We start from the raw sequence: 23,853 nt of genomic DNA, 5'->3' as shown, positions 1-23,853 counted from the left end.
TCTACCACATGCACAAGCCCCACAGGATCACCAGCATTAGCACATCACCTTGTCCATCCCAGTAAACGGGAGCCGGCTGTTAAACGTCTTTTTGAAAAAGCCGGGGCTACTAAATAACATGGTGCTGGGTACTGAGGGGTCCGGTTGCATATGCTGGCCTTGGTATCTCCTTGGCACCCTATAGGTCAGATTAGCTGCTAGACCTGGTGTATGGTACAAGAGGATGCTTTGGAGCAAGAAAAATGAGAGTATGGGGTAAAGAGAAGAAATGTGGAATTACTTTTGGGGAAAGGAAAGATGGATGGCACTTAAGGAAAACAGACAGGCTGTGAGCACAGGGATTTGCCAGAGATTTGACAACTCCTCAGCATTTCAGTGTGCTCCCCCAGCCTTGCTGCTCTCTACAGCCTGATGTCCAAGGGAAGGCATCCACCAGACCAGTTTTCTCTGTGATGCTTGGGTGTTCATGCCATGGCAGCCCCAGGGCTGTGAGGGCACCAGAGCAGTGCAGCCCTGGGCAACCCATGAGCTGCACGCGCCCACCTCTAAGGCTGCTGCAAAGCTCTGGTGATGCAGAGCTGGTGCCATTACTCACGTAGGAGGAGATGGCGGCTAAATAGCAATAGGTTTTTATTTCACTGCTGAAAATGACTGCTTTTCTCTTCCAGAACTAAACAGGGTTTTGTCAAAATAATGCCTTAAGCTAATATCCCTAATCAAGAAACAAGGAAAACAAGAACATCGCGTGAGGCTGTCAAAAATAAAATCTGGAGGAAAAAAAATAAACCAGAAGGCTGTGGAATATTACCTGGCAGCTCACCACTATGAACTCCTCATCCTCCACTTTCCTTGAGCTGCCCAGTTTGGTTTGATTCAGCTTATTGGTCTGTGCTGAGATGTCACTCTTCAGAGACCAGCTGCCCCGGCTGCTTCGCAGTTTTGATAAATTTGTCTCCATTAAGCGTCTCTGCAGGATATTGTGTGGTTGCTTTAAGGAAACACAAAAAGAGAGCAGGGTGAAGTCAGTGGAAAGCTACAAAGTGACACGCACTGCCAGCCTGCTGCATGATCCTTCGGTGCCCCTGGGTCAGCACTGATCTCACTGGAGGGCTGCCCCAAAGTCTTCCCTCACAATGACTGGAAAATTTCCCCTGATTTCCAGACTGCATGTATTCGTCCTAGACTGTACCCATTTGTTCTTGTGCTAGCTCTGAACATGGCTTTGATTAAAGAGAACTACTTTGCACTGGTGAGGGAATAACCCTTTTCAAAAATATTAACCAGAATTTGGAGGCATGTCTTTCTTTTTCCAAATTCAGGATTTGGTTTCATGTAGGAATAAAAACAAATCAGGCTTTTCAAGGTGTTGTTTCCACTCTGATTGTCTTGATCTCTGATAACAGCATCAGGAATTCTGCAAAACTCTGAGAAATTAAGAGGTAACAAATCACCTTTCCAATTATGTGTACTAGGTAAGTATGGGAAAGGCTTGTGGACCTGCTGAATGAACACAGATGCTGACACTTGGCTCAGCACTAGTGTTGCTGACATGCAAAATAGCTGCGTCCAATCTCCACTGGTGATGTTCTTTGCACGGATCAACCCAGAATTTTAAGATGATGGGGGTGTTTGTGTGTTGGTTCTTACATGTGCAAGTGAACAAGGCAGAACTGCAAGGAGAGAGCTTAATTTGCTGTCTAGTGTTAGATCTGGTCTTTGAATCAGAATTTGATCAAAAATAAGGCGTTTGCCCTGGGTCTCTCTTCCCTGCACATTTCTATTTAGCAGCTAAGGTGAGTAAGTGGGACAAGTCCTAGGTGTCATGCCATGGGAGAGAAAGGAGAGGGAGTGGTAATACCACCTGAGGTAAGTTTACGCCTACAAGTCCCCGTGCACTGTATGGCTGCTTCTCGCTTTCTGTGTCATTTCCATTTTCTCTGCGAGAAGCATGTTGCCTCTCAGTATCTCCTCTGACTGCTTTCCCAAAAGCCTTTTTATATTTAATGCTAGTCATGGATGGATGCACGCACGCTGCTGGAGGTGAAATGACTCTACTTGAATATCTGCTCATTTCTCTGCCTGGCTAAGCTTCCCCCCTGCCCCCCGACCTTTTCTTGTGATTTTAATTTGTCTGCAGTAAGAGCTTTTAACCGTCTCATTCTTGAATTTCCTGCATTCATATTAAATACACTCATGTGTCTGCAAAGGCATCTAAAACAGCAAACCCCTAGTTCTGAAGGGGTTTCAATTGGGATAATTGGGATAATTTTGAAAACCTTGTGCTGTAGTCCTCCAAGCTAGCCAGCATGCAGCCTTGCATACAATGCCTCATCTTTAAAAATATTCTGGACAACATGTTAAATAACAGCACTTACAGAAGGCTAACGCAACTTGGCATCATCCTAAAATAACTGAAGCCGCGTTGGTGCTTCACATCCTGCTGTAGGCAGATCATTGGCAGTTCAGCTGGACGTGAGTGATAAAACCAGGTATACGCAGTAGATAGTGGTGGCCACTGGGACACGTAGTCTTTTTTCCCCACACTTTTCACTGTTCTTCTGCATACAACTTGTCACTTGAAATAAAATTTCATAATCATTTTCAGCTGCAGGTGCTGTGTCTGACTGGCACACTTGAGAGCATATCCTGTGCAAAGGAGAGAATGTGGCTGGGCTCCCAGTGACCGGGAAACATCAGATCCTAAAATATGCCACCTCCTTCATGCACAAAAAGTAAGAAAGATCCATCACTGCACCGGTGAACTACCATTCCCCCAACAGGATCCACAAGACTAAACTGCAGGAACCAGTATTACTTAACTAGATTAAAGGTAGGCAGACTAGCTCCACTATCAGTGGTACAGACCCCATGGTGAGGGATGAAGAAATCAATTCAGAAACAAGTGCTCTCTTACAGGAGGTGGAAGCAATAGGTGCACAATCAGCACTATCACCACCTTGAAGGCTCCACATCCAAGGAAAAATGCAAGACAGTAGACGGCACATCTTTATTATCTTTTACATTTGCCTGCCACACAGACACACATCGGAAGGACTAATGCTTCACGGCATCAAACAACAAATGGGGGCGGGGGCTGAAGAAAAACAGATGAAGCTCCCAGCTGGATGGAAGACTGCCTATCATATACTGGTCACCACCTCACAGCCAGCCCTGGTCCGCTGTATCTAGGACTGATAGGAATTTGTGTGGTCATAAACCAGAACAGTCAGGATGCGCTCCTGATGTGCCTGGCCTAAATTGCATTGCCAAAGCCTTTTGAAAGGACACCCTGGAGAATAAGTCACCAGTGCACTCATCATTGCTATTTTGGCTGTCATCTATCCTTGGTTTCAACCTAAAAACATTTCACAAGTTCACCTACAGATCATTAATCAGTTACATGCACGGGTTTTCTCAGGCCCTGGTTTTACAACTCCTATATGGGATCCATAACCATAATGAAAAAAAAAATCTAGCATTCAGCAAACATTTACCAGCCTACATGGGACCATCTCTTGCTGATGCTTGTTCTTTTGGAAGCAGCAGCGCATCCTGCCTTCGGGGGGCAGGGAGGAGAGGAGCGTTGGCAAATGTTGCTTACTTGTGCTCCGGTACATAAATAATCTGGCAAAAGGGGGTTGAAAGGTTCCCTGTAGCACCATTCTGTCTCAGACTATTAACTAGTTTGCTCTAGCTTGTATTTCTCGATTCTCGTGTGCAACAGAGTGAGAGATGTTAGTCACAGAGATGACTCAAGTGATGGATACATACTTGGTAAACAGATAATGTGCTAGGGGACATTTGCAAACGCACATTTTGCTGGAAAACTGCAAGCAGACCATTTATGGAAGGGAAACGGGGAAAACCTCTTCAGTGACAGATCTGGAAACCAGCAGTGCTCTCTCTTCAGCTCAGGTTGGCAGAACAGCCAGGACCAACGTGCATAGTAATCCAAGTTATTGGGTACTGTCTTTCTACACATCACACAAAACTGATGAGAGCTTTGTAAGAGAATAAAATGTTACCACCATGCAAGTGGGAAAAAAAATAGTCTCAGAAAAATGGATGTTCCAAACAAGCCTTTTTTTTTTCTCATAAAATATCTCCCTTTCCATCCCTGAGACTTTGCAAAAACCTGCAATCTTCTAAAAAAGTCAAAGTAGAAAACTAGAAGAAATGAATGGAGACATCAGGTATTGCTGAACCTATTTACCACTGTCTATCAAAAATGCAAATAAGTCAGTCCATTTTGTTCCTCTCTAATTGATATACAAGTACACACTGCAGCTCCCAGTATGCATTTCCCTGGCAGGTTTCTCACTATTTTGGCTTCTAGATCAAGGGATAACAAGACCTGTCACAACAGTCTCAGGTGAGAGCTGAAAGTCAGGGCAGATGCCAGCTCCTCCCTGTCCCTAACCAATCTCACAAGGTTTGCCCTCTCTTTTGTGCCTAGATAGTTTGGGGAAAAAAAAAAAAAAAAGTTTTAAAATACCAAGAGAGCTCCTCCCAGGAAATAACCATGTTCTCTCTCTTCTTTGCATCCCTCATTCAAATTCTATCAGCAGCCTCTTCTTGAGCGTCAAGTCATGGGACAAGAGATGCCTTCTGCTCACCTGCATGTCCTGTGTGTCCAGGCAGCAGTCGGGTCTCTGAACAAGGAAGTGTACGTAGCACTGAGGCTCTTGCACAGCCTGACCTGTGGCAGGTACCCCATTCTCCCAGCAGTAGGGGACCTCCTGCAGGCAACTGTCATGCCCTGAACGGTGTGCCATGCTGCACAGGCTTTTGCATCACCCAAAGCTGAATATTCGGTGTGCAGGTTTGGGGGTCAAAACGTAGACACCTGCCTGGGAGGTGCATCTCTGAGGTCCCACTTCAGGCAAAGGAGCCTTTGTCAACACCAATTAATCAGCATTTAAGACTCACCCTAAAAGGAGGCGACTGTCTGGGTCAGCTGAATCATGATGTCCATGCTTGAAATGAACTGGATCACTGCTGATGATCAGGAGGGCTCAGATACTTGCCTCGCACATAGGTAAATCTGTGTGCCTGGCCCTGGGGCCTGACTGCCTCTGTGCTTTCCCCCCAAGCGAGGAGGAAGATACCAGCTTCTGCTAAGCTCCATGGGAAGGCAGAAATCTCCCGTGTCAGAATTAGCTAGTGCCTCTTGGACAAAAAGCAGATGGGCTGTAAATCAGTAAATAATCTACACATGTTGAAAGGGCAGTGAGGAAAAACTCAGCCTGGTGTGGCAGCAAAATAAATTACACAAGATACTAGAAAAGCAATTTTTCCTTCCCATCATTTTCTTCTGGTGTTCCTTGCCTTTCCCTCTTCCCAGGCTGTGAGTTGCTGGGCCACCCATCCCCAGTGCTCTGCTTTGGAAGCCAAGCCTGCATCTCCCCACCTGCAGCCCCAGAGGAAATACACAAGATTGGGCACACTCCCTCATGGTCATCTCCATTTTGCCTCTGTGCACTGCTGCCAGTGGATTTTCACCCCACTGACTCTGGAGAAGCTCCTCATAAACCAAATCCAGACAAACCAAGGATGTGATGCACAAAGAGCAGCAAGGGAATTTGGTGCTCTGCCAGTCCAGTGGGAAGGGCACAAAGTGCTTCCCCTCTCCAGGAAACAGGGAATCTGCAGGGCAGCAGAGCCCCAGCACCCTGGCCCCCTTCCTGCAGCACCCAGCAGTGCTGCTGGAGGGGACACCACAGCCTCACAGCGCAGCTCTCCACCCCCAATACCGCCATCTCCCTCTCTCCAGAGGGGGTCACAGCCTCTCCGGGGTGATATTCCTTGCATCAAGTGGAAGGCTCGTGATGGGTGCCAAGTCAGAGCCTGGTTTGCCAACCTTCATTGCTTGGTGGAAAATGCAGTACCCCATGAGCTGGTGAGAGCAATGCTGAGCACAGGGAGGATCTGGCAGCGGGCAGCACACCGTGTCCATCTCAGGCAACAGCTCATGGGTACTGCACTGGGAGGCCCAAATCCCAGCTATTGACCATCTTGTGCCAGTCTCCTGAGTTTTGGAGAGGCGGCTAATAGCAAAGCATCAAAACAAATGCAGTTTCTGCTCATAACCATGTACCCAGCTGTGTGTTTGTCAAATCCAGCATGCTAAGCTATGGTTTGGTCTCATATTACATAAATAAAATGAAATACATAAAGGGAAAAAGGAGCTAGAAGAGTTTGGTTCAAACCAGAGTAACATACTAAAAAATATGGGGCTTAATATAGACAATTACAAAAAGTGTTTACTGGGGAACACCAAACCTGCCCACGCAGGACAACATCAGGAGAGCACAGGCTTCAAAAGAGTGAGAGCACAGCAGCTGGAGGCGGCCAGGCGATGTGCCCCCCTCCACACGCACAGCACCGCTGGGGGGCCCAGCCCGGGATGCAGTCAAAAGGAAAAGGATTTATCCCCAAAACAAGAGGAGTCACCGCCAGCTGCCACTGAAAGCAGTCACCCTGGAGACAGGTTCTGTCCTCACCACCCATCCCCAAATCTGAGGAGCCATTATCTCCTCTTTTCTCCTGCTGAGGCTGATGGAAAACCCCTGCAGGAAACCCTGCATTAATAATGTCAGTCACATCAAAAGCTCTTCCACCTACGTCAGCACAGCTGTCACACAATTTTAAACATGAAAGTATGCTGCTTTGTTAGGAGATGTGTAGTTTTTCAAAAAGAAGGATGTGCAGATGTCCTGAGCAAGGACCCCTGATGCCCTGGGCCTCCTATCTGTGCTGTTCGAGGCTGTGCCGAGGTGGGGGGTCCCACCTTCCTAAAGCAGCACCAGAGCAAGACGTGTATCAGAGGCTGTTGTGCTTCCCCAGTCGTGGAGATGTACAATCTCCTGCTCTTCCCAGGTAGGATTCCTGTGGCACCCTAGCAGCCACACCACCGGGAACACTCGGTAGGTCCTCTCAGAGTGGTGCTCACTGCTGCCCTGGCACTGTGCAGTGCTGGCTGTGTTCCCTCACTGTGCCGTGACCCACTGCAGCAGAATGACCTGATGTCTGCTCTGGGACTCTGGGAACGGGCCTGAGCACTTGCCAGTGCTGTCTCCTGGCGGACTCCTCATCTGTCCCACGGAGCGGGAGGCTGTGGCCAAAGTGATCCCTGGCCACGTGTCCACTGTCCCCTGCTGCGGTGTAGGGACAAGGTGGTTTTGCAGCAGGGCAGCCCATACCAGCTGGGCTCCCATCCCATCCTGGCTGGGGACCCGCTACAGCCAGGGGAGCCGGGGCCAGGCAGCATGCCTCCACCACGCTCTGCCCCTTCCTTGTCCTGGGGGGATCAGGAGCCATGTGCCGCCTCAGGGCTGGTCAGGGAGCACCAAGGGCCCCACTATGCACATGGGAAGCCGTGCCTCTCTGCGCTGACACCAAAGCCATGGCTCTGGTGTGACCACAGCAGCTGCAGCCCCTGGCTTAACGCTGTGCTGTGGGCCGCAGGTTTTGCCCTTGCCAAGACCAAAAGATGATCCCTACTAGTGCCAGCAAACAGGTACAGTCCTAGTGCTGCTCACATACCACCAAAAGTCTTAGCCCATCCCCAGCCACACTGCACCACATGAGCTGGGGCTGCCTGGCCAGCTGGGGACAAGAAGCCATGCATGGGGTTGGGCACAGCCCTGCAGAGGGACCCTTGTGGGGACCCTCCTTCCAGAGACTGCCGGGGGAGCAGCAGACAACGATGCTGCACGTGTGGCTGCCACTGGCATGGGAGTGAGGACAAAACCTCAGGTGATGTTTCTGTGTCCGGAGGCATGGTGAGGAGCCCCATGCTCTGCCCACGGCGCGGGGGCCAAGCCAAGCCCTCATTGCTGTGGGAAAAAAAGACTTCAGCTCTCAGCACCCCTGTCTCTGCTACCTGTTGTCTCCCTCACCTGGGCAGAGGGGAAACCCCTGGTTTTCTGCCCCACACAAGCCATGCCAAGTTATTTAGTCTTTGCAGATCACAGTGATAACCATGCCAGCATGCTCTGAAAGTCACTTTGTAGCTCCCTAACAGATAACCTCAGTTTGATGGTGACTTAGCAAAGCTCCTTCTGAGGCTTTCCCAGCCAAGGGATGTGGCTGCCTAAAACTGCAAAACATTTGGGATGTTAAAAAAAAAAAAATCATTTTTGTGCACAATGCAGAGAACGGCAAACTCATTCCACTGATCTCACCCAGACAAAGCTGACCCTAGGCCAGCAGAGCAGGAAGGCTATGATAGAACACAATTAACTCACTAAAAATAAAGATTAATATTTTTCAACAAACCTATATCAACCATCGAAAAAAGCAAATATGAAATCTTACAAGGTGCAAAAATGTTGCAAAAACTGAGGGGAAAAAATAAAGAAAAGATCTCCCCAGTAAGGTATATTTTCTAGACTTTGCTTCTTACATTAGAACTTTTGCTATTACATTTAAGTATTTTTTCCCATTAAAGAAAGCTCAAACATTTGTGCACATTATTTAGAAGAGCTCTCCAGCCCTAGAAATGGAGGATATTGTGTGTCAGCTGCAGAATCACATGGTTCATTACATATGTATATATTTAAAACCTAGCATTAAGTTTCTTTGTAAAAATTACCGTATACACATAAGCCTTTATCAAAGCGTAATCTTGACAGTTTTATATTTTGAAGTACTGCTGGCTGTACTTCACTGAATCTTTTGTGATCATGTTACGCACACATCTGCACCACAGACAAACGTGTACATATGTATTATATGAAGCCATTTTGATTTACTCTGATTCTGAGAAGATTTTTGTATAGAAAGCAGTATCCAATTTTCTGACATTTGTATAAATGAAAAAAAAGCTCTTAGATCCAAGTGAAACATGAGACATGTGAAAGCACCTACTAGCAAACAGCAACCTCATGTGATCCATAACATCATATTTCGACTTCCTTTCCTTTACATATAAAAGCCTCATTATTATACCAATTTCTACTTATTTCCACAAGCAGCCAACTCATTCTCTTAACAGTAAACAGTAAAATAGCGTGGAAAAAAAAAAAGACACTGCCCTATCAGCTTCTTAAATCTCATTATTCGCTGTCAGTAAACACAATAAACCTTACAGTATCTTTCGAAGTCCCCAGTTTCTTCAGCCCATCCAGAGGAAGGAGATCTGCAGAATCCTTGTGAATAAACTGAACCGCCTGCTTCATCCTCCTCTGCTGGCGGAGAGATGCAGCTTCCCTTATCTCCACTTCTTTCCTACTCGGCTCTGTCAGAATACCTGAATAAAACATCTTTCTGCCTGCGTAGAGCTTGCTTCTCAAAGATGCGCCTCTTGGAGAGACAGCAGGGGGAAGATCTACTGCCTGTGCTTTATAAGTGAAGCCTCGTGACGTTTGGAGACCAGCAGGTACTCCAGCCAGCGCCGCGTAGTAAAGGAGGGGTTAGGCTCAGTGCAGTACATTGCACAAACAACGCGGGTGAGCTCAGGCTCACTCTAAGGGAATAATGAGCACTGTTCCTCCTCGCTGGCTCTCCTGAAAGCAAGATTAGCCGCAGGCGCCTGCCTCCGGCAGTGCTCCCGTGCCTGGAACCGATCTCAGTCAAAGAAACATCTTGCATGGTGACTCTTACAAGCGGAACCAGTCTGATTTAAATGGGCTTGATCCAGGAAAAAGGCAGGCAGGCATCAGCCTTCAGACACACCAGTGGTTCTCAAAACCCCCAGCAGCATCACTGGCAGAAAAGAGAGTGCCAGTGCTCTGACAGGGCTGCCAGCAGCCCTGAGAGCCAGTGCAGCTCCCAGCCAGCCTCTGGAGCACAGCCTTTTGGCCCGAAGCCGGTGTTTGAAGCATCACGGCTGATGAGAGCTGCCCAATACCGACGTGGTCCTGCACGGTGAAAGATTTCACCAGAAACATTTTAATTTATTGTTTTTTTTTCAGAAGGGCCCAGACACTGCAGCTCAGCAAGCAGACATTCATGTGAACCTTTCAAGCAATTTGTTGCAAAGAGAAGGTGCACGGGAAAATACAGCCCAGTCTCAGGAGATACAGTACAGCTCTGGAAACATCCCATGTGGGATTGGTTTTTGATAAACTAAAGGACACTTTTGATATGATAGCAAGCATGCACAAGAAAAGCAGACCTTAGCCCAGGATTTATGGCAAGCCTGATTTCCAGGGCACTTCGAACCCTCAGGAGGAACTACAGCTCCTGAGTGTGACTTTCCTCTCTCCCCTTATGCAGCCCAGGCTCACACTTGCTGCTCACAGAGACATCACCGGCATTCGGCCAGCTTTGGAAAAACACTCCTGTCCCTGGCAGCCAAGCACATTTCTTGGGAAGAGGGGAAGCCAGGGAAAAATACTTCAGAAAGAGACCAAAATTAAGGTGGGTGAAAGAGGGAAAAGACCAGTCCCCCTGAAAACAACCAGGGAAAGACATTCCTCTTGCAGGAACTGAGGTACAGTGGAAAAAAAATAATAAATAAATAATGAAAAGGCCAAGCAGGCAGAGTGGCTTTAAGTCACGACACCACAGCTTCCCCTTCCTCCTGAATGGTATCTCCTCATCTGGGGGCTGCTGCAAAGCCCGGAGCGGGGAAGGGGCCAGGCAGAACCTGGCCTCAGCATCTGCGAGCTGCAGCCAGCCCCATCTTCTCGCCTCAACCCTTGCTCAACGGGGCCAGTCGGAACAGCGCAGAACCAACTGCCTCCTCCTTTACCTTGATGCATTTTAACCTTAAAGCTCAGTCAATACAAGGACATTGGAGGCTGACAGCAGCATCCATGCAGGGGGGTCACTGACAGCGGTGCCCGGACCACGTGGCCTCCGCAGGCTGGCACCTGGGAGCTGTGCTAGTGTGGAGCCATGCCTGGAGTAGGGCAGATGTCAGCACCAACCCGGCTGCGTTGATGCCAGAGCAGCCACGTGCTGCAGACAGGCATTTGCACCTGAGCTCAGCAGCCACAGCCAGCCCAGCTGTGCTCAGCCCCTCCTCACATGACCTCGTAGAGAGGAAAAATCAGATGAGAGTGCAAAATGCACTAAAACGCAAGCCCATTATTTCACAGCCTCACAAAAAGGCCATTACGCGTGAGCCAACTCAAGCATTCACAGAGCCTTCTGTGTGCAGAAGGATAATGAGGCTGACAGGTTGAAGGGGGATATATTTTTTTTCTCCCGTGCTGACTTGGTTCATTATGCAACAGGACCATTGTCCCACTATGAGCAAACATGCCTGAGAGGACAAAAGCACCTTATTTTTCACCTTGGGAACTATTTGACACTTATTCACCTGATTAAATAAAGATATACGACTACATTTGAGCTCTCCCAAAAGGAAGGAAGCACGCAAGAAAACCAAAGGACTTCCACTGAAACCAGGAGATGACTGTAATATAAAAGCTCCGTGGTGGAGTGGCACTCTGTCTGGTTTACTAGCAAATGCCCCATCAGCTCTGGTTTATGGCAAGAAGAGTAAAGCTGCAAAAGCAGGTGGAGCATTTAAAGCAACCCACACACTACAGCTCCAAGACTACAGGCTGGGTATTAATTTAGCAAACAAGCATTTTGTCCGAGTCTCACAATTTCACTTCCACTGTGTGTTATAAATGCACCTTATGCCAACAGATAAGAAAAAAACCTGCCCTGTACTTCAGCGTAATAAGTGAGATAAAGGTCCCAATTCCCATCCTGATTTTTAATCATGGGAAAGAGGAAAGTTGGAGCAGCAGCGTATCATCTGCTCATATTACTTAAGATCCACAGTAAAATCGTCATCCAGTTTGGATACCTTGAAACCAGAGGTTGACTTCTGAGTTGGTTATTTGCGTGCAACAGATTAGCCAGGGGGTATTGATTGCTCCCTCCCAGTGCAATGCCTCTGAACCAGGGCACACTTTAGAAGAACGCTCATCCTGCTCACTGGAGACGGGTCCGCACATGACCATTACCTCTCACTCAAGAAAAGCCCAACAGACTAAAATGCCTTTCTTATCGTTTCCTGACTCCAGAGCAGTGTGCACAGATCTCTGCACAACACAACATCAAGGCTGATGGCAGCAAGAGGCTTCAAAAGGCTGCAAAACCTCTCCAAGCTGGTGGGCACTGGCCCTGCCTTCCAGGACAGGATGGCTCTGCCACAAAGCTGTGGTACTCACCGCTGCCGGCACAGACAGGCGGCATGCACTGAAGACAGCACATGCTGGAGGCTGAAGGCAAATGGCCCCAGAGGCTACCGGCAACGCTGCCTCACAGGCCCTCCCCTATGCCCAAGACATCTGTTGGCCCAGCAAAGCCGAGGACAGGGGTGCTTTTGTCCTCAGCATCCAAAGCTGCTGCAAGGAGAAAACATGAGGAAATACTGCCCTTCCTGGCCTCTCAATATGGCCGCTGGGGCACGAGAAGGTCATGCTGAACAGTAAGTAGCACAAGCCCCCTCCAAGGCAGGGCAGAGGACATTCCACACTGGGGAGCTCATCTAGCATCCTCCCTGCAAGATGGAGTGACATGGCTCCTGCCTGCAGATAGAATTTGCTTTACATTTGATGTGAACTCACTGAGATAAACACCAGGAATTTTATACCCCACTTTACAGCCATGCTTTATTGGCATACTACCCAGTCATGCTTGCAGGCTAACCAGTCTAAGGAAAGAAGAGCTGCTGAGGTTGTTTACACCCTCATTTCATCTCCTCTCTCAATGAAAAACAAAGAGCAAATCAGCAAAGTGGGAAGTGGGTCAGTCAATCCTGGTCCCTTCCCCCCCCCCTTTTTTTTTTCTGATTTCTCATCTTATCTTAAAAAGTGATTTTTAGTACTTGCCAACATATCCTGAAGAGATGCAGAGATGCCCCAGAAAACTCAGAATAAGAAACAGATAAAGCTCTATAATTCAACAGCAACAGAAAAACAGACATGAGTCCCAGAAAAAAAAATAGTAATAATATAACCCAGGACAAAGACAAAACTCTACAGGAAACAATTTCCAGAAGACAGACTGTGGAGGGCTCAAGAAAATGAAGCCACAATAATTACTGTAGAAAAATAAATTATTCTGTCCAATAATGCAGTCTATATAATGGTCAGCTCTAGCACTTTCAGACAAATGACTGGAATAATTTGGAGACTTAAAAATTGCCTTTTATCAAAAGGTTGGATGCAGGTACGGCTAGTGTGTCTTTCAAAGTTTTTCATGGAGCTGAAAACACAAGAGAACTTTCCTCACCTGCAGCTTTCAAGCCAAAGGACATTCTCCTCTCTTTCTCTCCCTTAATCTCCCTTGCACAGCTTTCTTCAGGAACTCTACCTGGGCAGCTGGGCAGGAAATGGTGGATGTAGAAGGGCAGGTGACACTTCTCCCTGGCACATATTACATTAAACTCTGTTTGTTCAGTGCAATAAGATTATTCCAGCACAAAACTTTCAAAATGGTTAGTTTTAAGAAATACCAATACATGCTAGCTCTCACCCTCCCACATATATGCTGGAGTGGAACTGCAAATATTTATTTTGAAGTAAGCTACATATATATTTCAAATTGCCAACCATAACTACATTATTCATACTTCCCAAATCTCAGTGGATTTCACTTCCCCTCCTGCCCTGCAAAAGGCAGCTTGTGTGCTGATGACTTCCTCTGCTGCTGGGGCTTTCCACGCTGTAAATTTTATATTCAGGTCATTAAAGATATAGGAGGGATCTTGTCAAGGCTAAACCTATGCAAGTCATTTCACATTATACAAACACGATATTCTCTCTCCTTTTCTAACTCACAGAGACCAAGGAGCAGCAGAGCCAGGGCACACAGGAATGTAACTGCTGCTGAGGATTTGCTGAAGATTTCAGAGCTCTGAAACACGGGAGGAAGAGGGCGCTGCTCTTCTTCACTTCACATCAAGCTCTGTTTTGGTCTGGCAGCAACCGCTGAGATTCAGCTGGGAGCCTCCCTGAAACGAAGGGTCTGGCAGGACAAGACACTGACTCCGAGGGCCAGGAGGAGACACACTGTGTCGCACAAGCAGGCTGCGAGAGCCCTGGAGCAGCTCTGTGCAACCATTGTGGGCATAGGAGTATATGAGGCCTAACAGCTTTCCCCAGCAGCATCAGGAATACCGGGAGGGTGGAAAAGCACAGAAGACAATGAAGCAACACCTTTTGTGGTGACCCTCTCAGGTGCTGCAGCCTGCTGCTTTCAAGCCTCAGGCAGTCTACCTGCAGCAGCGAGCGTCAGAAGGGAAAGGCATATCCAGTTGCAGGTGAAAAAGGCTCACAGATGGGTTCTGCAAAGAAGGTCTTATTTACAATCACGCAATGTGTTTAAGATTCCCTGGCTCATCCTAGAGTCAACCAGAGATGTCACGCAATAGCCAGATTTAGTCTCTTCACGCAGAGCACCTGCACAAGGCAAAGCCTGACAATACCCTGTAACAACCAGAGCTTCAGACTGCACCTAACGGGGGTGACCGGACCTAACCTCCCCACAAGTCTGCTGCATTATTTTGCTGAGTCTGCTTCTGCTGACTTCTTGACAGAATTCACAGCCACCCCTAACAAAGGGGCTATGGACTCCTCACATCAAGGGAGCCATGAGATGCTTTCCCTGTCATTAGCCATTGACACCTAAACAGCCCAGTATCTAAGATGCTGCTAAACAGCTGTTGCAAGAGCAGGAACTGCACAGAATTTGCTCCAACAGAGATGTGGTGTTCTTTTCACCCCCATGTATTGTCCTTGCCCAGTCAGCAGTTTTCTCGCTTTCTTCAGCCTGAGGGACAAAGGGTCTGCACAGCAGCCACTACAAAGCCCCAGTTATGCTAGCAGCCAGCAATCTTTCAGTGTTTTGCGGACACAAAGGAGTCCATTCTTGGTCTAAATACTTTGATACAGCAATCCATTTCTAACCACCAACGCAGTTAAAGCACCTGCTTAAATACTTTGCTGAAGGGGGGTTTCAAGCAGATGGCTCCCCGGGCAAAACTCCTTCCCGGCATGGAGAAAACTCACTCCTTTGAACACAAAATATCAGTATGCACACAAAACCTCATGGGATATTTGTTAGAGCAATGGTACTGAAGCGAAGCCTTTTCAGTGCTTAATGTATACATTACCCTGGGAAACTTATTAGATCAGTGTTTGCTTTTAGATCTGTGTGGCTAATTAGTCATAAGGCAGCTGGCCAAATTTTTCCTTGAGTCAACACCTTGAACATTAGTGGAGATACATGACGCCCCAGAATGGCATCTATGCCTAGCTACAGTCATGGAAGTAGTTTACTAAACTGATTCTAACTTGGCAGCAAGAAGTTTTAAATATTTACCCATAGATTTCTGCAAACATGGAACAACAGTTTGTCATTTTCTCCCTCTTCCTTTCTTCCCAAACTAATAAATTGTTCTCAGAAACAACTAACATGATGGGGAGGTGACCACAACGAACCAGGAGAATACTACCTCAAATTCATTTGCTATTGTGATCTGAAAAGTGCCTTGCTTCCTGCTAGCTAAGATGGTTATATCTAGGGTTATCCTCCCCGTAACCCTGTCTCTTCATGGGTTTGAAATGCATGCTGACTCCAAGATAAAAAATAAATAAATGTTGCTATGGAAGTGTTTGAGGCCACAGACTCAGTACTCTGCCCTCACTGGCTAATGACAGGACTGAAGTCATTGTTTAAACTTGACCTGGTGGATGTGTGTAGATAAAGGAGGTTTAAATAGAAATATCATACGAAAAGCATAGCAGCTTATATAGCGGAAGGGATCTTAAGCGTCTTGTCTTTGGGCGACTGGTTTAGAATGAGCACTGAAGTGTCCAGGCATGGTTAAGCACAGGGTATTTGGAAGCTCCCTGACACACAGGGGAGCTTGATCCTGAAAGGAGCTATGCATATCTTTTAAAAGCTCTCCTCTTTTTCTTTTTTTCCCAACTAGAGAATTTTCCTCTGCCTAAGTATAAATCTACTGCAAAGGTATTCTCATTCTAGATGCTTTGGATGCTATCATTCCCAAAATGCAGTACATAGGGAGAGGGAGGGGGAACTCCTCAGGCAAGATCTGTGAAATATGCCTCCTGGATAATACAAATCTCAGGACATAATTTAAAAGCAAGCAAGCAAAAAAAAAAAAAAAATATACATTTTTTTAAATCACTGTTTCTGGAACAGGACTAGTACAGGTCAGCTCTGAAACGGTATTGCTTTATTATTATTATTGCATACAGGAAAAGATTCCTGTATGGCATATTCGGTTTACCAGGTGATTGTGACAAAAATGACAGGGTATCTCCAGTGATAAAATAAGCAAGTTAAACAGAATTAGATTTTCTGAGCTCTTTTGCAAAAGCCCTAAAAACAGGTGCTTATTTCAACTGATGCCGATGTGGAATTCACCAAGGAACATTCTTACTATACATTTTAAATGACTGACTGTGAACCCCTTCTGCCTCTACTAATTAAAGAAATATTCATAGAGAGATTTCATTTGACAAGTATTTCCACCTTCTTATGGAGCTCATATCAAAGACAACTTTGCACTCCCTTCTTCAGAAGAGAGGAAGAGGATGGGAGGGGGAGTTGTTTGTTTATACAGGTTCTTTATCAAGCCTGGAATTCCTCTAATTTCCCAACAGAGCAAAAATCAATGAACTCTGGATTTTAGTGCTTTAATTTCTGAAAGGAAGAAATTTTATTATTACCCAAAATAAAGATAATCTGGAAGTTAAAAAATATTTAAGTCCTGAGTTCATCATTTTTATCTAAACAACTTTATTTTTGAACTTCAAGACAAAAAAAAAAATGAGCCTAACATATTTCACAGTATCCATTTAAGATAATAATACGATTTATATCAGCATTAGAGAGGAGGTCACCACAGTGTTAGTCAAACACAGGATCTCTCACCTCTGTGGCGCTCTTATGTTTATTTTATGAAGCCAAGACTCCTACACTCTCAAGTGCTGCAAGTATAAGTGAGCTACCATTGTATCCCCCTCCACAGTGCCCATGCAAAATTGCAGCAGCTCATAACTGGTAAGATTTAGTGAGACATGTTACTGGATACTCGGTGCTAATATTTGCTAATGCACAGAATCGTCAACAGTACTTCAATGTAACTCTCCTAACACAGAGGTTGTGTTTGCCATGTTGTGGTTTGGTTAAATATCTCCACCTTCAAGTCTAGCGAACTGAAAGATACTTCAGCTCACGCTGCATCGGCGAAGGAAGCCGGCTCCCTAGGAGAGCAAGAGCATGTGCACTGCTACTGATCACCAGTGCGCTGAAGTATTTCTGCCCTACCTTGGGTATCATTCACCACAAGATCGTCTGTCCCACCACTAATATAAGTCAAGCTGTGATCAAACTGAGCAACCTCCCCTGAAAAGAGGGAAGAAATCAGTAGCTGATTATGCATACAATTGTATATTTCCAAAGACAAATGCTCAAAGTCCATTACTGACATCTGTAAAAACTGAGTCACTGGAGGGATTTGGTTTTGCCCAGATCAGGCAGAGTGCCAGAATCTCTTACTGTTCTCAGAATTAATACAAACTGAATTTACACATTCACAGCCTATTTCCTCCAGCTTCCTCTGAGGTTTATTCTACCTGGAAATCAACAACTTGCAACCTGCACATTTTCTTGCTAGTAATTTGGAAAAGGAAAGGAATGGCTCTAAGAGTTAGTTCAGAAGAGGGTCTCCTCCCACCGCAATCTGAAGGAGTGGCAATATCTGGCCCAGTGGCATGGGTCTTTCCAGGCCCCACACTTGCATTTTGTAAAAACATGAAATAATGCAAAAATATAAGCTCACTTACAAGATCAATCCCTCTTCTCCAGAAAGTTTGACTGGTTGCAGTGGTTGGAAACGAGCTGCTAAATGAAGAAAATCTGAACCGGCTAGTGGTGACAATGCCCTCAGAGCAGCTACCTGGAAGCTTCTGTTAGTTACTCAGAACATCATTGCATGCTTAGGAGCATGTGACTTGCAGAGAGTTTTCAGTGGATAAGGAAATAATATTTTAGATTCCAATGAAGCCACTAAAGCTAGCCCAAGATAGCAAGATGATTTTCCTTGTTGCATTCACAGATCTGTGCAAGAAGTCAAAAGTACACCATGAGCTGCTGTAGTAACAAAGTCCCCACGCTTCAGCTACAGAACACCTACAGCAAAAACAAGACTTATCACTTTGTCAGCATGGGTTTTACCTTTTTTTTTGGGGGGGGGGGGGGGGGGGCAACATGCTGCCATCTCGTGGGGAGCACTGTGGATGGTACCACAGTCCACAGGGCTGGCACGGCCCTGATTCCCATGGCGTGAATGGCACAAACAGGATAGATAGCACAGGGTGCCGCAGCAGGCTAGCACCCCAGGAACAGCAGCTTCATACAGGTTACTACAACTCATGCCTCACTCTCAGAGCTCCCCAGAATCCTCAAGAATCTCCTTATTCTCTGAATATGCCAGGCAAGAATGGACCCATAGAAGTGTTTGAGGGAGACATGAGGCTGTAGCTTGTGAAATGAAGGTGTGCCAGAGCACGTGCTTACAGCATCCTAAGTCAGACCTGCATCAGGATCAAATTTTACTGCTACATTATTGCACATAGAAACACATCCTGCTAGGCAAGAGAGCTATGGGCCAAGAGCAAACGGTCAGGTTGGATGTGTGTCTGTACAGAGCCAGGTATTTCAGAACTGCCGTGTCCACCCAATGCTACAGGCGTTGGCTGGGGAGCTCTCTGGACTACCCGAGGAAGACAGCAATGCCTGCAGTGTTAAGCATACAGTTCCTACACCTAAGTTTCCTTCCACTGAATGAAGTTGCTGTTCTCAGCGTGGATGAGCCTTTTCAGGGTTTTATTTTTGTAAGTTTGCTGAGAGAATTAGCACCTACGGGAGCCAGGGCACAGTAGTTATGCTATGTAAGCCAGACAGGCCCCCCTGAGCACTTTTCTGCCAATCCTGTTTTTACTAAATGGTACCTCTCTGCTTTTCCACACAACCCCTCACACCAAGCATGACACCAGTCACAGCTAACAGGGGGGTGGCGGGGAGAAGCACCCTAATTCATGAGCAGGGTTGTGTCTTACACAGGCTTGTCTTATGGCAAAGTCCAAATTCCCAGTTTTCTGTATTTCCACATTAAATCCCAGATAAATCATGATCTCCAGTCTTACCCCAAGCTGCTATTCATGGCTAGCTCATTTAGCTCAAGCAGTTCTGGATTTTGCTCCAGGCAGCACCTCCAGCAGACAGCTGGCATTTTGTAACAGGCCTTTCAGCTGGTGACAGGACATATGTAGCTCCTGGTCACGAAGAGGGTGTGAGGTGGATGCTAGTGCCAATGCAGTCACAACTCCTAACCCTGGCTGTAAATCCAGAGCGAACTCCCTGGCTCCCTGCTGTGCCACTCTGACGGCTAACAGTGCATTATTAAAGGACGTTCAGTACCTCCCCAAATGCAAGTATAAGGTGTGTCTGAAATTTCGTTTGCTCTTTTGTTTAACCCCAACTCTTTCCAGTTTGTTTGTGGGCCAGGAAATAGTTACATACAGAAATCTGCAAAATAATACACCCAGAGCCTTGCAGGTCCTACAGCAGCCCCTTGGGGCTGCCAGCACACCAAGGACAAGCCAGCATGTTCCTCAGCTGCAACACTAGCCAGCAGCAAGTGCTGCATCATGTCCTTGCCCTATGCTGCCTGCTTCCTGCCCCACGTGCCCTTTTACACACTTGTAAAGCTCTCATATTTGTCTCGGAGGCTTTTCACATTCTTGCCCAGGCACACATTTGCCTGCACCCGCAGCCAAGTGCACCAAGTGCAGGGCTGTGGGGAGCCCCTCTGGGCTGGCCAGCCCTGCCCACACTCATGCAGGGCTCTCTGCATCACCCCAAAACAGCAGCCTGCTGCCAGGACAGGGCACGGGGGGCTCCCACACATAAAGCCTGCTGCACCTACTCTTGACAGCAAACCACTCCTCCCAAGTTTGCAAGCCAGACCAGCTTGTTGCCTTTTTTTTTTTTTTTTTTTAATTTTCACTCATTTTTTCCCCTCTCATAAATTGCATTTGTGTGCTGCTTTCATGACAGCTGTTTCGTCCATCTTATTCTCATCAGATGGATATGTACACTGCACACACACACAAGAACACACACTATGTATGTGTATGTTTAACATACCTCTACATTCTTCCAGCTCCTGAATTTATTTCCAGATAAAGATTCTCCATTCAATTCATGTCTCAGGCTCCTGTCCATGTTTAGTATTTTGTTCCATTTCTTCCAGCGCAGCAAGCGGGAGAGAATGCACAAACATGTTCAGGCTACCACTGCTGTACTAGATTAAGGCACAGATGAAACTTTCTCTAAACCTGGTCAAGCATAAATGTACACTACACTTAAACATCTCATGGATATTCATAGTGATCTTAGTACAGTATGAAATACTTGATCTAAGAAAAAACAACAAACTGCATCTCAAGTGACTGTTTCAGAATATTTCTGTTTCTAGTGTAACTTTCTCTCACCTTAAAACTATGCAGCCCTCATTTCCTGAACCTCAGAATCACCACAGATAGGATACTTCATGGCACGTAATTAAAATCCACATCTGTAAGTCTACAGTGCCTATTGAAGAAACACGTTCCAGCAAAAAAGCAGGCTTCAGTTGTGTTAGGTCAAATATAGTAGCCAGCCAGTGTGAAGGAGTTTCCTTAATAAATTCTGTATTTGTAGACACATTCAGTAAGGTAGAAGATTTCAAGGTTGTGCTCCTAGCTTATTCTGTTATGTTGTATACTAAATGGGCTTTGCTACATACACCTCAAAAAAACTTTATTACTATTCACAGTGTTTAATCAGAACAGCTTTAGTGACAAATACATACTTAAATAGGAAGAGTTTACCTTTTTGTTTTTTGTTGTTTTTTTTTTTTTAAGAACACTTTTAAACTACTTTACTAAACCACCTTAAAAGAGCAACATACAGAAAGTCACACAGAATTTGCACTGACTTGGAGAGAAACTGGATGAACTTACCTTCTGAAGGGGGAATCTGTCCCCTGAACAATAACTCCCGTTTTCCCCACAGGTGCTATATTTGTATCACTACTCATAGGTGTTTTACAGCAACAGCAGAATATATGTTGTAGAAAGTAGAGCTCCACAACAGAGCATGAAAATCTGCCTTACAAGCAAAAGAATTGTTCAAACTAAATGGGCAGCAGCAAGATCTGTTACAGGACACTGGCTCCAGAGATGCCTAGAAACAAACTTACTTGTATCAGCCTTCAGTTTGGCTCAGGTTCTTTAAAAGTACTCATCTGACTCCTCTAGCAACAGCCTTGCACATGCAAAGTTTGAATGGGGCATTATTAAAAGGAAGATAGGAAGTCTATGTACATTTAAGTCGTAACAGGTTTTACATTCAGCATCTATTGCATTTACAGGATGTCATCTATATAAATAGAAATGCAAATGTTTTTTTATCAAGTTTATTTAATGCAGAAATATTTGCAGACCACTATCCTTACATTCTCTTCCCAAGGATTATTATAATATCATTCCTTCCTGCTTACCCGCATCACACCTCCTGTGATTCCTTGGATTTAAACAAGCTTCAGATCTTGTTCTCTATATTTCATTATCACTTATTTCCATTATGTAAGCATCCAGAGGTCCCAGTCAGAATTTCAGCTCCACTGTTCTGAGAATTTGCTAGGTGGTTCATATCAATGTTCCCTGCCCTGGTGGCTGTCTGAGCCATCACTGCAACCTAGCACATGGCAGCATTCACAACATCATGCAGAATGACACTGGTTTTGGTTGTGATTAGCCTGGAGTCATCATACCATGACCTCTATATTCTTGTATGGCATTTACTTTGCTGTCTTTTCACTTCAACTGGTGTCAGCTTCCTACAGCTAACAGCTGAAATATATAGTTGTATCTTCCAAAACTGCACCAAATGAACCCAAATAGTTACATTAATTTAAAAAAAAAATAATCAGTCCTTGTGCTGTGATCAAAGGAAGCTGAGGATCAAACAAACAATTGAACAAATTTATGAGAAGACATAAGGATTATTTTTCTAAAATATTTGGATAGTTTGAGTATAACTAATAATCTCAATGTAGTATCACAAACAAATATAGAAAAATAGTATTGAGCTACTATTGAACAAGTCATTTGTAATTTCATATGATCTATTTTTTAATTATAAGAACAGTGAATTTAATGAAAAGCTCTAATGAAACAAGGGTGTAGTCAAAAATATTCTGGGAACTTATGTTTTAGCACAGGTTTTCACATTTTTTTAAGTTTGAACAAGTTTTAGAAAATAATCAGATTTATCTATAAAGTAATAAAATATTGAGGAGTTACTTTAGTCAGTTTACTCTGTCTCGATACAGACAGTCACAACAGGTCAGTTGATTCCAGCTCATCGTACAGGACTTGTTTTTAGCATAATTATTAGAATTAATATCAGGATAATTCTGGGCTTACACCAGCCAAAAACACGTGCACCACTAAATACACAAAGAATCATGTACTTGTGGGGTAAAGATGCAGGCTAATAATATACTACAGAAAACAGAATGCTATGGTAAGCAGATGTTCCCAGGATACAAAGTCTACCTGGTATGTGATAACTTGCTGCACAACCTTTCATTTTGTTACAAAACTATTATTTAGCACAGCAAAGACAACTAAAAATATTACCCAATGTTTTCATGCAACTAAAAGGACACTGGTTTATTTCTCTTATTAATACTAAATCTGAAACATTTTACATTAATTTACAATGAAGAAAAGATCCTTATGAATATCTCATGTAGGTGACATTAAGTCATCCAGTTAATGCTAATTATTTCAAAAAGTTAAATCCTGTTTTATAAGGTTAAACATTTTGAATTATTTCTTGCCAAAAAATAACATGTCTACAACCACACAGAAAGTAGAAACTCAGATTTCTACAGAGCCACTACCATTGCTACAAAATTACAATGCCAAGTGTTACAACATTCTGTAAGTTACCACTCTTCACAATATTTAAGATAGCAGAAATTCCCTCTCTACTTTCTACTGCATACACAGGATCTAAAGTAAAAGGGAGAATTTTCATTTATAATGTTAGGTAACAGAAGTGCTTCCAAATCATTTACTTTTTATGTAGAAAACGAACACAGCTATGGAACAAAAAGGATTTTTCCTCAAGAAAGGGCAGGTTCTTCTGCTCAGTCTTGGACCATACACCACATTGATATGCTCCTCTCCTTCCACATGCCTGAAGCTTCCGCAGACAGCAAAGAAAATGCCCCATGCACATGGGGGCAACAAAGAAGCAAAGCTGAGATCCTCTGTATGGACCAGAGGTGAGACACCAGTCCCAGAGCAGCTGTGCAGAGCAAAAACATCAGTGTACCTAACAAGATGAAGTGCAGTGGAACAAACCCAGAGCTCATATGCAGAGCAGGAAAGTCCAATTTCACCAACGAACAATATCTAGAAGTCTGAAAACATTGTTTTGTTTTCTTGAACCCTTGCTGAAAGCAATCGCTCTGATTTGCATGCCACTCAGCAACGTGAAACTGATCTGTAGCCTTCTTGTGAGGGAATTTAGCAAGAACTAGCTTGTGCCTCTTGTCAGAGAGCCCCCAAACCACAGCAGAGCCACGCTGCTGGGCTTGGTGAAGGTGCCCAGAAGCTGGCACATCACATTCCTCTCCTCCTGTGCCCCACACCAGCAGGCCTCTAACTCACCCATGCACTCAGGGCAGCACTGCAGCATCTCACTCATGTCAGTGTGTTCTGTTACCATATAGAGATGGTTGGTGGGTCACTGCAACTCACTGACATACTGCATCTGGCATGCGAAGCC

At 45.3% G+C, this 23,853-nt stretch overlaps 1 protein-coding gene across 2 annotated transcripts in view; it reads right to left on the bottom strand.

Moving 5' to 3' along the window:
* NRIP3 (nuclear receptor interacting protein 3) overlaps positions 1–22,468 on the bottom strand; it is a 29,722-nt gene extending 7,254 nt beyond the window's left edge. The window contains exons 1-2 of one of the 2 annotated variants that reach the window (XM_013189046.3): positions 20,155–22,468; positions 809–988 (exon numbers count right to left, since the gene is read on the bottom strand). In XM_013189046.3, the coding sequence (XP_013044500.1) occupies positions 809–988; positions 20,155–20,232 (258 nt within the window). In that variant the 5' untranslated portion in view covers positions 20,233–22,468. Of the gene's footprint in view, positions 1–808; positions 989–9,092; positions 9,691–20,154 lie in introns of those variants that run through there. The other variant, XM_013189045.3, reaches the window with a different exon arrangement.
* Between the last annotated feature and the right edge of the window lie 1,385 nt (positions 22,469–23,853).

The sequence above is a fragment of the Anser cygnoides genome, chromosome 5 (genome assembly GCF_040182565.1).
Source record: "Anser cygnoides isolate HZ-2024a breed goose chromosome 5, Taihu_goose_T2T_genome, whole genome shotgun sequence".
Lineage (NCBI taxonomy): Eukaryota > Metazoa > Chordata > Aves > Anseriformes > Anatidae > Anser > Anser cygnoides.
Note: the sequence above shows the minus strand (reverse complement) of the source record. Positions and strands in the feature narration are given on the sequence as shown.